General features: G+C 50.2%; 1 protein-coding gene across 6 annotated transcripts in view; it reads left to right on the top strand.

Annotated features, from left to right (window-relative positions):
* The window catches only part of Dazap1 (DAZ associated protein 1), a 33,240-nt gene that overhangs the window by 17,241 nt on the left and 1,904 nt on the right, over positions 1-14,095 (top strand). For 2 of the 6 annotated variants that reach the window (XM_090339331.1, XM_090339325.1), the window contains exons 5-11: positions 2,377-2,484; positions 3,664-3,712; positions 7,096-7,178; positions 9,576-9,729; positions 10,788-10,817; positions 11,066-11,206; positions 12,902-13,078. In XM_090339331.1, coding sequence (XP_090195457.1) covers positions 2,377-2,484; positions 3,664-3,712; positions 7,096-7,178; positions 9,576-9,729; positions 10,788-10,817; positions 11,066-11,206; positions 12,902-13,078 — 742 coding nt within the window. Of the gene's footprint in view, positions 1-2,373; positions 2,485-3,663; positions 3,713-7,095; positions 7,179-9,575; positions 9,730-10,787; positions 10,818-11,065; positions 11,207-12,901; positions 13,079-14,095 lie in introns of those variants that run through there. The other 4 variants (XM_090339316.1, XM_090339307.1, XM_090339340.1 and 1 more) reach the window with 3 other exon arrangements.

The following is a 14,095-nucleotide window of genomic DNA, read 5'->3' as shown; positions in this document are numbered from 1 at the left end:
AGGGCCTGGGCACTCTTCTCTGAGCTTCTTTTGCTTAAGGCTCTACCACTTTGAGCCAAAGTGCCACTTCTGTTTTTTTCTGTTTATGTGGTACTGAAGAATCAAATGCAGGCTAGGCAAGCACTCTCCCACGGAGTCACATTCCCAGCACCAGACCTCTTTTTAATGTAGTGGGTACCACCCAACTTCAGATCTCCACATCTATATTCTCATACCTAAGGGCATCACTTGTCAGGTCTCAGGCTTCTGGAGTTCTGTACAAATGTCTTTTATGCTCTTCTTTTTAAACAGAGTACAGTCATGTTTTACATGACTGCTAATGTCTGTGTGCGTAGTCACTGAACAGCTTGATAACAAGTAATAGGCCTATTGTAAACTCCATAGTTGGTAGCTTTGGGCCACATATGAATCCACTACCACAGTTATGGTATAGTAATGAACATGTATCCCCAGAATTCTGGTGTGTATGTGTACGTTTGGTTTGTTTGTTTATTCATTCATTCATTCATTCATTCCAGTCCTGCACTTGAGCTCAGGGCCTGAGCACTGCCCTTGGGTTTTCTCATGGCTAGAACCCTACCACTTGAGCCACAGTACCACTTCTGACTTTTTCTATATATGTAGTACCAAGGAATTGAACCTGGACCCTCATCCAAGCTAGACAAGCACTCTATCAGTAGGCCAAACTCTTGGCATATTTGTTTTTGTTTTTGTTTTTGTTTTGCCAGTCCTGGGCTTGAGCTCAGGGCCTGAGCACTGTCCTTGGATTTTCTCAAGGCTAGAGCTCTACCACTTGAGCCTCAGCACCACTTCCGGCTTTTTTCTATGTATGTGGTACCGAGGAATCGAACCCGGGTCCTCATGCATGCTAGGCAAGCACCTTAACCACTAGGCCAAACTCCTGGCCCGGCATATTTGTTTATACTAGGGCTTGAACTCAGTATTGTGCTTGCTAGGTAGGTACTTTACCACAGGGCCCCGTTTCCAGACTCCCCAGCTTTTTCTTTTCTTTTTTGGGGGGGATAGGGGGGTAGTCCTGGGACTTGAACTCAGGGCTTGGGTACTGTCCTTGGACTTTCTTAAGACTAGTGCTCTACCACTTGAGCCACAATACTATATCCAGCTTTTTCTGTGTATGTGGTACCAAGGATTAGAATCCAGGGCTTCATGCAGGCTAAGCAAACAATCTACCATTAGGCCATGCTCCTGGCCCCTCTAGCCTGTTTCTGCTAGCCCCTTTTGATTATTTTGAGACAATCTCATTAGCTTCCTACCTGGACCACAATCCTATTTTATTTGTACTACCTTTTGTAGATATGATTACTAGCTTGAGCCTCAAGTAAGATGTGGGTCTTTTTTATTTTGTCCTGATACTGGGGCTGATACTCCACATGGTCCCTTAACTTTTTTACTCAAGGCTCTACTACTTGAGACTTCTGGCTTTTTCCTGGTTAGTTGGAGCTAGGAGTCTCATGGATTTTCCTATGCAGTCTAGGTACAAAGTGCAATCTTTAGATCTCAGCCTCCTTAGTAGCATGACCCACTGGTGCCCAGATAAGATGGAACATAGTCTCCCACATAGCTAGAATTACAGGTGTAGCTTCTCTGTTGAGATAGAGGTGTCATAAACTATTTTCCTCTGTTGGTCTTGAACTATGAGCCTCCCTATCTCAGTCTCTCAAGTAGCTAGAATTACATGCTAGGGCAGAGCCTAGGTTTTTTTTTTTTAAAACAACAACAACAACAAAAAAAAACATATCTCACTAGGTACTCTGACTAGCCTTGAACCTTTAATCCTCCTGTTTCTACCTCTCAGATGCTGGAATTATAGGTGTACATTCTACATCCAGCTTTGTGTTTTCACTTACTTGAAATATATCCTTGCAAAAATGGAATAGACTTCTGTTTCTTTGGCTCTCCAAAGAAGCTTCTCTGTTCTCTATACTAGTTGGGCTCACTGGGTTGCTGGAGTTTCTGACTTTTAGCAAAAAATCATGTGCCTGCCAGGTGCAGTGGCTCCCGCCTGTAATCGTAGCTACTCTGGAGGCTGAGATCTGAGGATCAATATTCAAAGTCAGCCTGGGCACAAAAGGATCAGAAACTCTAATCTCCAGTTAACTTCTAGAAAATGGGAAGTAGAGCATGGCTCAAGGATAGAGAGGTAGCCTTGAGCTGAACTGCTCAGGGGCAGCGCCCAGGCCCAAGGATAGGGCATAGTCTTGAGCTGTAGAGCTCAAGGACAGTGCCTAGGCTGAGTTCAAACCCCATGGCCCACTAAACAAATAAATACATGAATAAAATCATGTGCCCAACCTGTGGGACAAACCTAGGTTCTGCCACGAACTAACTAATCCCCTCTCCTTCCTGACACAGCAGAAAGGACCAAGGAGTGATAACAGTAAATCAAACAAGATCTTTGTCGGTGGGATTCCCCACAATTGTGGCGAGACAGAGCTCAGGGAATACTTCAAGAAATTCGGAGTGGTGAGTTCCTTTGCATCTATGGCAGTGGCTGGCCACAGAGGCCTCTGCCAACTTGGGGGGTGCCAAAGAATCCCTGGGTGTTCCTGACGCTCTGCCCACTCCAGAGACACTATGCCATTGAAGACCCCATGGTGTTTTCATGTGGTGTCTCCAAGTTAAGCAGTAGAATTTATAGGTGCCCTCGGGAATCTTATAGTCATCCAAGGGTGAGGTGTCAGGCGATGGTACTAAGGAGCAATGGGATTGGATTCGGGAGGATCCAGCCTTGGTGCTAGATGGATGGTTCTGGACAAGGCCTTACCTGGATGCTAGGTCCAATACAGAGTGCCACTGTATGAGCCACCTGCAATAAGGCTGGGCCTGTCCTGAGTGTGTGGCCCTTTTGGGTCCTTGTTTAGTAGTAGAATGCCACAGTTTGAAAGGACTCACATCAGCTTCCTGGCAATCAAAGATGTCTGACCCACTTTTTGCCTGACATCAGAAATGGCAGAGCGCCTCTCCATGTGGTCTGTTTTCTGGGAAAGCCTAAGTCCCTCAGAGTTGCTTGGGGAATTTCAACTCCACAGTCATTCACACAAAAACTCAGTGACTTGTTGGGTAGCCAGTGAGGTGCCCAGGTTCAGCCCGTGCTGGGACTCTGCTGGGAAGGCCTGTGGTTGGGGCATGACACTATCCAAAGCGGCACACCCCTCATCTGGCTGTCAGCCAGGTATAAGTTGTCTGCTTACTCTGGGTGCTTTGTGTGTCCACTGGTGTGCCAAAGGACACTGGACTGGGCCAGGAGGGGAGTGCAGAGCAAGGCAAGTGCCAAGTGCTGGAAGGCTGAGCATGCCTCACTCCCTCTCTCAAATATGAACACCAGGCTGCCATTGGGGTCTCTGTGCCTAATTCCTCCTAGAATTTGTGGCCACGATCCTATTTCTTTGTCTGCCTCAGCAAACCCCTTGTGAGGCAGTGGTGTGGGCACCATGACTAGGTCCACAGACATTCCTGGAGCCTGGAGTACTGAGGCTCCTATCTGTTCGTTCCCAGATATTAAATCCTATAAAGTCTTTGCCCCAGAATTTCCAAATCTCAGGTTTGGTGGTTCCTAGCAGTTGTGGCTCTGGGTTTTGTCAATGAAGACCTGGCCTGGCCTCAGCATGGCACAGCGGCCTCATGTTACCCTCTCCCTTACAGGTAACTGAAGTGGTCATGATCTATGATGCGGAGAAACAGAGGCCTCGAGGTAACGGCAGACCTAGTTTATCCTGACCCATGTTCTTCCCCTCAGATGGCAAACTATCTCACCTTCAGACAGGCTAGGTGGTCTTAGGAAGTGTTGCTCAGCAAGGACGAATTGGAGACACCCACTAAAACCTAGGCTCCTCCCACGTGGCTCCATTCCGCCCGTCTGTGCTTCCCTGGGTCAGACAGCACTCAGTTTTTGGCTTGTTCTTGTGACATTTTTAACCACCTGATGTGAATCTCAACATGGTTTCTGTTTTAAAGTGTCTTCTAGAAGAGTGTGGTTCTTCTGCCTGAGCTTCTCATGCCCATCCTCTAGGTCCTTGCCAGTGTGGCTAGTTCCTTCCAACTGCCTCTGCCAGCTTGGCTTGGATTCTGACCTACCTTTGTCCATCCCATGCTTTTCCTCCCCCCCCCACTTTGTTTTTCTTGTCCCCTCCCCTCCCCTTGTCAGAGGGCAGGTGGGGGGAGGGGGAGGTGCCACCTCAGGTTTCTGTCATTCCTTGAGCTTCCTGTACATCCACACTGGTTTGGTGATGGCACCAACTTCCATGGCTTTTTTTTTTTTTTTTTTGATATGTGTGTATGGCTGCTGCTGTTTGTCACTGCCCGTATGTTTTGGCTCATCTGCTGCTTTTAGACCATCCCTGTGAGCAGACCTACACCAGCCTGAGGTCTGCACAGCAGCTCTGGGCCCACGTTCCCTCATGCACCATCTGCCCAAGGTCAGATGCAGGCAGCCCTGTAGTGCCAAGTGGTGCCAGCCCGCAGCATGCGCCCGCCATGCTGGAGAATAGTTTGCCATTTGAGCCTCTGCCCTCCTTTATTCCATGGGAAAGGGTTGTATTGCTCACTACATGTGATTAAGCTGTTAAGTCTTAGTCCTAATTTAACATAGGCATACATGCTTAGTGACGTACTTAAGTGTTCATAGTAAAGTACAGTAATGTTAAGTAAGATGTTTTCTCCTTTTCTCTCTGTGAATTGTGATTAACGATGTCTCTTTAGATTTCTCTTCTCCAGGTGCTAAGTTATATCACACAGGTACAGGCCCGTCCCGCAGTCAGAGGAGGGAGCGGCTTTGCTCCAGTGGGGTGTAAACGAAGTTTCAGTGTGTTTCTGTCCCGCTGCCGCCTCTTGACAGACAGATCGTTCCTAGACAGCCTGCCCTGGGCTCCTTACCCACGACCCACCGCCTCTTGCACTGTAAACGGACCAAGTCAGCCCTGTGGCTTCAGATATTCCTGCAGTTTGAGAAAATGTCAACTTTTTTTTAATATGTTGTTCATCACCTATGTTGTGTTCCAAATACTGCCTCTGATCTTGTGAAACCTTGGTGCACGAAAATTTGAGGGCTGCTCTTAGGGGTTCCTCTCCCCTGTAGCTGCGCCACGCCAGCTGTCTGCTCATTTGCCGCCCGTGTCCAGCTGCTGGGGAGGCTAATGCTGCTGACCCATGTTGGTGGAGGGGCAGCAGCAGGAGCTGGCATAGAGTTTTAGGGCTGGCCCATGGACCTGTCTGTGTTCCCTGAGCTCAGCCATTGGGCTTGGAGAGTATCCCTGTGGGTGCCAGATAGCACAGTGTGAATCAGGAGGTCTCCCAGACAGCAAGCTCCTGTCTTCTTGGCTTTACAGTCTTTGGGGATTGCTCTGTCTCCCTTTCCCCTTTGCTCCCTTCTTGTAGGACCTTACTGTGTTTCCACCATCCACTATCTCCATGTGTTAAAATCCCAGCGTGCACAGCATCCCCACAGGCCCTCCCCCATGCCCAATCTTCTGGCCTGCACTCACTCAGCCTGCTGCCTCCACTTCCCTTGTACCTGGGTTTTATATCCCTTCAGCCTCTGGTTCCTGTGTGCTTTGCCTTCATGGTTCCACTTCCTTCCCTACCTGTCCTATTGTGGCCTCTGCACGTGCACACACATGCATAGGCACACACATATGCACAGAAAAAAATTAGAAGGCTCCCAAGCCCCAGTCCCTCCATTGATAATTTGAATTTGTTTCCTCAGCTACCTTTTCTTCCCTGTTTCCATCCTGTTCCTGGCCACAGTTTACTTGTAATTTTTCTATCTGGTTCCTGCTGACCACAGTCCTTTTTCATCAGCTTGAGAGGCCTCATTGGTCTTCCTTGGGGCCTCCCATGCGTGCTTGAAAACCCCCACAGCCATTCTCTACCAGCTCCTGCCTCTGTCCGGCTGGGAGATGGTGCCTATGCCATGCTGTCCTCTGCTGTGGATGCCTTAGAGCCCTGCCCCCACTGCAGGGCTGGGCAGGCAAGACCTCTTCTTAACCTGTTCCTCAGTTCTTCCCAACCAGCCTTTCCCATGTCTGTCTTCGTTCTGCTGAGGTCTTCCGGCAGTGGTCTGCTGTCATTTCTTTGTGCCCAAACACTGGTCCATCGGAGGTGCTAGTGTTCATTGGGTACCTCAGAGGCCCAGTATACCTGGCAGGTCTTGCTGCACTCAAGACCCAGAGGCTGAAAGCCCTGGTCACTCCTGCCCATAGAGGACAGGACATGTCCCTTAGCTGGGTGGCTGCACTCACCCCTGACCAACCAAACTTCGTTTATACTGCCACTTTCTTGTGTTTGGGAAATGCTAAATTTTTTTTTTCCTTTAAAATTTTCTTTTTTGATTACATGGTGCCTCTTGCTCTTGCTGCTGACAGCAGAATTTGACCTGCTGGAACCCATTGTGGCCTGTATCTTTGTGTATTATCTATTTATTTATTTATTTATTTATCTATCTATCTATAATACATATATGCATATAAGCATAGGTTTATTTATTACCTCTAGGACTCCTTGGGTTTACCCAACAGTGTTGGGTAAGCTTAGCGAGGCGCTCACTGTGGTAGAAACTGTATTCTGTTAACGCTTTAGAACGATGTATGGCTGCTGTCAGCACTAGCTGCAAAGCAAATTGCAAGCCAAGGGGGAGAACCTAGGTTTCAGAAAAGCAGAACTGCACCCACATGCACATTCAGTGGCTCTCCACGTGGGCTTTCTTAGACTCTGGCACTTGTGCTTGTCCTTAAGATGTGAGCCACAGCAGTAAAGCCCAGGCCTAGGTTGTGTAGGAGTATCTTAAAGAAGAGCTCACCAGCTGTCTCCACTGCTGCTCTCTTAAGATGTGTCCCCTAGGTGTGTCCTCACCCAGAACCCCTCCCCCCAAGCATTTGGGTAAAGATCTCAGTGAGCCCGTGGGAAGTACGGGCTTTAGTCCGGCCACACTGTTGGGAGCCTGATTCTGGGCCATGGCCTTTGCACATAGGCTTAGCTGAAACCTGGGCTCAATCCCTTGGTCCGTCCCTAATACTGTTCATCATCCTGTTTTGTGTCACAACACCCTGCTACCTTGATTCACTCTTCGTCGTTGGCTAGGTTTTGGATTTATTACTTTCGAGGACGAACAATCAGTGGACCAGGCTGTCAACATGCATTTTCACGACATCATGGGCAAAAAAGTGTGTAGTTGTAGTTTTATTTTACCTTAAGACCAAACCAAGTCTTAGGCAACTTAGGGGTTTCACTGGAAAGGAAAATTCCCTAACAGTTCACCTGTGAATCCCTGCACATGAGGCTAGGTCCAGCTTGTTCAGAGTGGGGGCAGTGACTACTGGCTTTACTGCTGGAGTGACCCCCTCCCCTAGAGGGTAGGTACTGGACAGCCTGTGAAGAGACAGATGGGTGGAACTGGGGAGGCAGTGTGGGTGGGCTTGCTTCCAGTGAGATCGCAGCGTTGCCTCAGGCTTGGTTTCAATGACCACTCCTTCAGATGTGCCCCTAGCCCCTTTCTTTGTAATGGTGACCTGGAATGTGATGAGCAAGGGCCTCTGAGAACTGAGTTTCCACTTAAAACTAAATGAAATGTGAAAACATCATGAAGGATTGGTTTTTAATTTGGTCACTTACTGTGAAACTCCGGGACCAGCCACATGCTCTCGATAGCACTTAACCACGTGCAGTCAAGTGACCTCTGGTGTTTTGTCTTCATACTGTGTTGCTGCCAGAGCCAAGCAGGGACAGGATTGCAGGACCCCTAAACCATATGCTTCCTGAGACCCTAGCTCTGAAGAGTTAGGTCTGCAGTGAGTGCCTGGCAGCCTGCTGTAGCATGGAGTTATTTTCCACATTGGTGTGGCTTCCTAAAAGTGAGCCATCCAAGTGGTCCTGCCATGCAGCTTTTCATTAGGGTCTAGCCCTCAGAATATATGGCCACTTCGGTGTGTCACCTCCATCATGCAGGAGTAGGATGTTACTGCAGACTGCCTGCCTTTCTCTTGGGCCTCACTGGAACAAGAGATACGAGTTGGTTGTGACATCCCTTGCAGTGTGTGGTTTAACACTAGCATGCAGATTGCAAGGGGCAGGACAGTTACAAGCAGAGTTCAAAGGACTCTGTGCAGTATGTTAAAGTCCTGTGACATTGAAAATTCAGAGAAAGCTGGCTTTGTTCCCAGGTACCTCTCCTGGAGCCCCTCCTTCCTTGCCCCCCTCCCCCCAGCTAGATTGGCTGAGGTGCTCTCAGGATTCAGTCAGCTTCCAAACTAGACTGCCCGTGGTCCATCACCCATTGCTGGCCTTGGCTGGCCACCCTTCACCCTTCAGGTATTGGCTAAGGTGCTATGTCCCTGAGTTCTGATAGGAAAGGGTGAAAGGTTCTTTAAATTACAAGGACTGCTTTGCTCCGTAAGCAGGAACTGAATTCCCCTAAGGAGTGTGTGTGCAAAGACTCATTAATTTTGAGTTCTTTGAAATGGGTCCCTTGTTCCTGCCATGTTGTTGCCTTCAGCGAACGGGATTTTGTTCCCACTATATGAGTCTCCTTGGGCGAGCATGGGGCAGGTGGGGGACTCTGCCTCTGGAGTACTTCCTGTTTGTTCTCTAACATGAGAACTGAAGGAATTCAGAATGCATAATGCTCACCTCTCCAGATTGAGACCCCAAGGATAACTGCAGGTGGATCCATTGTCTCTTTATTCTCATTGCAATTTATCATAAAAACAGTCAGGATCAGAAGCCAAAGCAACTCTGGAACGAGGGCCTTTATGTTGCCAGTCTGCCCATATTTGAAAGGATGCGTAGAGCAAGGTCGCTACTGCCTCAGCATAAGTAGGTCAGGCAGCACGGAAGCTCCATTGTTCAACCCTCCACCCGTCCTTAGTCCTTAGTTCAAAGGCTGTGGCTTGCAGCCAGTTTCAGGAAGGGGTCTGGGCTCCTGTCTTAACACAGTATGAAGATTGCTTACTGGTTCAAATGTCCATTTTATTGCATGTCCGTTTACTTTTTTTGTTAGATGTAATGTAAGATTCTCTTCCCACATCCATTCCCTCTGACATTTCCTTTTGAGTTAATTGAGAGTCTTTAAGCATTAGCCTGGGGAAGGTAAGTCTTTATCTTCCATTAGACATTTTAAATAAAAATCTAAGTCAAAACCAACTGTGTTTCTCAGGTATGCGCTGAGGTTCAGGGGTGGGGTGGGCTGCAGCCCCAACATGGAGCTGGAAGGGTGCTGGCCCTTCGTTTATGCTTGAAGGAGGGCCCTGCCCACTTAGCGGAGGCCCCAGAAGGCCCTGCTGTACAGGTTCACTAAAGGTTCTTGGCTCCTACTGCTTGCAGTAGCTGGGTGCAGAGTCTTAAAGATTGTATGTGTTGTACCTGAGAAACATTTTTTTTAAACAAAGATCAAAAAAAATTTTTTTAAGAAAAAAGAAAAACCTACTGGCCTAAATAAGGTTTATAGTTAAGTACTTAGTCTTAAGTAATAAGATGCTAAGTGTAGTTATAAGTTACTGAGGGTGTCTGAAGGGAAGGGGCACTGGGCCACAGCATCTTTCTAAACCACTGCTCGGTTTGTTTAGGTGGAAGTTAAACGGGCTGAACCTCGGGACAGCAAAAGCCAAGCGCCAGGACAGCCAGGTGCCAGCCAATGGGGGAGCCGCGTCGTGCCCAACGCTGCGAATGGTTGGGCAGGCCAGCCCCCACCCACGTGGCAGCAAGGATATGGCCCACAGGGTAAGAAAATTTGATCCCTGGGTGTGAAGACTGGCTAGATACTCCACTGTGTACCTGCCCTTGAAGAGCCAGGGGTTCTGGGATGCTGGCGGGGCACACCAGAATGAGAACAATCCTTTCTTGAGGGCTCCTTGAGCTTCCCCAATCAGATATTGGCGTGGCACACTCAGAGCCTCCCAGGGTGCAGGCAGAGATACTATCACTGGCAGGAGGGGCACGGTGAGGCTGTCCTCTGGCACCCAAGGTATTTACCACTTGTGTTGTTGGTGGGGTTGGCTGTGGCCTAGGTGCCCGCCTATAGTTTAGGCAGACCATTCTCATCATCACTAGAATTACTGTGCTGAGCATCCATTCCTCGTGTCCGCATGCCAGGTTGCAGGAAGGCCGTGGTGAGTCTGGATGAGTGTCAGGCCAGATGGCACAAAGTCTTCCCCTCTGCCGCCCACAGTGTGGGTGGATTGGGTGGCACCTCCAGGACCCTGCAAGGACCTTTATGTTTCTCTGCATATCCTCCAGGCCTGCTCTGCCTGGCCCTGATTGAACTTACAAGCTCAGACCTACTTAGGCTCCAAGCCGCATGTGGTGGGATTTTTTTTTTTTTTTGAGATGGGGTCACTGTGTAGCTAGGGATGGGATGGAGCCCACGACCTCAAGTGCTGGGAGGATACCAGCCAGGCTAGTGACCACACCTAGCCATTGCAGGATGCCGCCAGCTGTCCCTGTGCTCTTGGGGGAACCCCCTTCAGGGGTCCTGGAGATGTCCCTAATGTCCTCCTTTGGAGCTGGGGATCCTCATTCCTTGTCTACAAGCCCAGTGCCCACCAGGTGGTAGGGTGGCAAGGAAAGGCGTGGGAGGCACTCTGAGGAAGCTCTGCTCAGGGCTTGGGAAGGTCTGTCACTGGTGTTGCCTCCACCAGGACTGGGCCACCCCTGTCCCTGGGCACTGAGCCTCAGGAGAGGTCAGGTGGTCCCTGGTCTGTGGTGGCCATTCTCGGCGACTCCTCGGCATCCAGTACTGGGGCTCGGCACCGATCCTTCTCTTCTGTTTTCTCATCTAGGAATGTGGGTGCCAGCAGGACAGGCAATTGGTGAGTCCTTGTTTGTAGAGAGAGGGAAAGATCAGAACCCGAAACCCATAGACTGACTTGCAGAGCTTGCACCCAGTCCTGCTGCCTGCAGTTGCTAAAATGCTGTCAGTGTGTACCTGTCCTGGAGGTCTACCTCTCCTGACAAGGAAGAAGGGGAGGGGCCTGCCGCAGCCCCTAGCAGGCCTGGGTCTGGGCTGTACATGAAGTTTGTGTGACCTCTACCCCTGACCGTGTGCTGTGTGTTCCAGGTGGCTACGGACCGCCCCCTGCAGGACGAGGAGCCCCGCCTCCACCCCCTCCGTTCACTTCCTACATTGTGTCTACCCCGCCCGGTGGCTTTCCCCCTCCTCAGGGCTTCCCACAAGGCTATGGTGCCCCACCACAATTCAGTAAGTCCTAGAGGGCTCGTTGGGGAGTACAGCTTGTGCTTGCACCATAAGCAGCACTGAGTGCAGATTTGGACTGGCGTTATATCTGTCTGACCATAGGGACCTAGCCTTTAGCCTTGGCTCCCTCTGGCTGGAGGAAGTCCTAGGGCTCCTACTTGCCCATAGCTAGCTCCCTTAGCTTTTGCCCAGAAGACAAATGTGTGGAGGCTAGCCTGTTGGAACCACCAGTAAGGGCTGTAAATGAGAGGACTTTCCTGTTTGATCTGCTTTGTGATCAATGAGCTGGTTGGAAAGTCAGCTGCCAGCCCACTGTGCCTGACAAAGTGATTCTTTTGTTGACCAGGTGCAGGACTCTGACTGGACAAGAGCCCAGACCCCACACGGTCTCAGAGTGTTTCAGTATGGCAATAGCGTGCACAAGTTACAGACTTGCTTTCCTATTAAGTCCTTCAATTAGGGTGTGGTGTACACTAGGGCATGGCCCACACAGACCGGCCACATTTGGGAGACTGTGTCATAGTCATGCCCCTGGGAAAGGGTTTGCCAATTTGTGGTCTAGCCCACAACGGATATTAACATCCATCAAGGTTAAAGCTGGACTCTGAGGCCCTGTCACAGAAACCAGTGTCCTTCACCCAGTTCAGCCTGAACCATGACTTGAGTGACTTCCCTTTTGGAGATGTGTTCATGCTGTGTTTGTTTCCAGCATTTCTTTTTTTTTCTTTCTTTCCTTTTTTTTTTTTTTTTTTTTTTTTTTTGTGGGGCCGGCGGGGGCGGGGGGGGGTGAGTCATGGGTCTTGAACTCTGGGCCTGGGCACTGTCCCTGAGCTCTTCAGCTCAAGGCTACTGCCCTACCCCTTGAGCCATAGCACTACTTCTCATTTTTCTAATGGTTACTTGGCGATAAGAGTCTCATGGTCTTTAGTGCCCGGACTGACTTTGAACCTTGATCCTTAGATCTCAAGCCTCCTGAGTAGCTAGGATTACAGGTGTGAGCCACCGTGCCCAGCTTGTTTCTAAAATCTCTAAAGAACAGTTTTTGTTGCCAGGCAGGAAATTCTATGAGACTTTTTTTTTTTTTTTTTTTTTGCCAGTCCTGGGCTTGGGCTCAGGGCCTGAGCACTGTCCTTGGACTTTCTCAAGGCTAGAGCTCTACCACTTGAGCCTCAGCACCACTTCCGGTTTTTGCTATGTATGTGGTACCGAGGAATCGAACCTGGGTCTTCATGCATGCTAGGCAAGCACTCTACCACTAGGCCAAACTCCCGGCCCTCTATGAGACTTTTTATCACCAGTTACCCACCAGAATACTGTAAGTGGCACTGTGGCTTAAAGTAGTGTAGAGTGCTAGCCTTGAGCAAAAGAGGGATAGTACCTAGGCCCTGGGTTCAAGCCCAGTGACTGACCCCTCTCCTCCCCTCCCAAAAAGGGGGGGGTGGTTTTGTCTTAGAAGTCCTTGCTACTTAAAAGCACAGCTCAGTACCCTGTGCATTCTGAGCATACACGATGAGTAGCTCCACAGCCTCCTTTCTGTACACCACTTCCTTAGGGTGGTGGCCATGGAGTGAGCCACAGCCCTCTCGTTGTAGATGGGAATTACGTCTGATGTCCCCTGCTGGGCTGGGCTAAGGTCTGTGTGGACTATGGGAATATGGCCTGATGTTTCCCTTGGGCCTTGTGCTCTTATATTTGCAGGTTTTGGCTATGGGCCTCCCCCTCCCCCTCCGGATCAGTTTGCCCCCCCAGGGGTCCCTCCTCCACCTGCTACTCCAGGGGCAGCACCTCTGACCTTCCCACCACCTCCATCTCAGGCTGCTCCAGACATGAGCAAACCGCCGACGGCCCAACCAGACTTTCCTTACAGTCAGTATGGTAAGTGGTCTGCAGCATCTTGAGACCGCCTTCTCTGGGTCTCCCATCACATTCCTCTGGTGGCAGAGGTTAGCAATGCCAAGAGCCAGTACACAGGGAATGCTGGCCGCAGTGTTCCTGGCACCTGGCTAGAGCCTGTCACCTGAGTGGCCACAGTCTGCAGCGGACATCCTAAGACCTGAGCTGTGATGATTGAGCCATAACTGGGTCAGAAAGAGGTTTCTTCCTGGGATGACAGGAAGATAGCCTGAAGGTTACTGACACTGACTCTTCAGCTCCAGGCTCACTCAGAGTCCTCAGTTAGGTTCTTGGTTATGGCAAGTGAATCAGATTCTCTGCTCTCCAGTTGTTTCGGTGCCTGGCGTCAGTAGTAGGATGTGAAGGGAGCATATGCTCAAGTCTGTAGCAGGCCCTGACTGGGACAGACATGGTGATGAGATCTGGGTGGCTTGCCGTCACATGGGTGCTTCTGGGATATGCTCTTGAGAGACATAGGAGGTCCTTGGATCAGGACAGGACTGCTTCCCCACGTCCCTTGCCAGCCCCACAGGGAGCCCAGTGCCAAGTCCAGCTTCATTCCCTTGAGACTCATCCATCTCCCCGGGGGGGAGTCTGTGCATTGGTGGCTCCTCTTAGCACCTGGCAACCTCAAGATCATGGAGCCTGTCATCAGCTAGCCTCAACTCACATCCCCAGGAAGGCCACAGGCTCCCAGAGAGCCTCTGAAAGTACCCCCCTTTACGTGTGTTCTTAAGCCTGGGTGTACATTGTCATGATTGTGTGTTGCCTGAGGCGCCACCTCCATGGCCTCTCTCTGGATACATTCAAGACCCAGTGACCAGGCCCGAGCCTCCAGTCACCCCAGAAGTTGTCCTTGACTCCTACAAAGTCCTGCCTCAGAGGGAGCGGGATGTGCGCCTGCGTGTCTGCCGCTTGCTCCTTGCTGAGCCGCCAAGGGTTAGTCACCCTGGTCTCGTCTCTCACCAGGCCTGGGTACCTATTCTCAAGACCCGTCGG

The sequence above is a fragment of the Megascapheus bottae genome, chromosome 1 (genome assembly GCF_031878675.1).
Source record: "Megascapheus bottae isolate mThoBot1 chromosome 1, mThoBot2.hap1, whole genome shotgun sequence".
NCBI lineage: Eukaryota > Metazoa > Chordata > Mammalia > Rodentia > Geomyidae > Megascapheus > Megascapheus bottae.
This window is presented reverse-complemented; position numbering and strand designations above follow the sequence as displayed.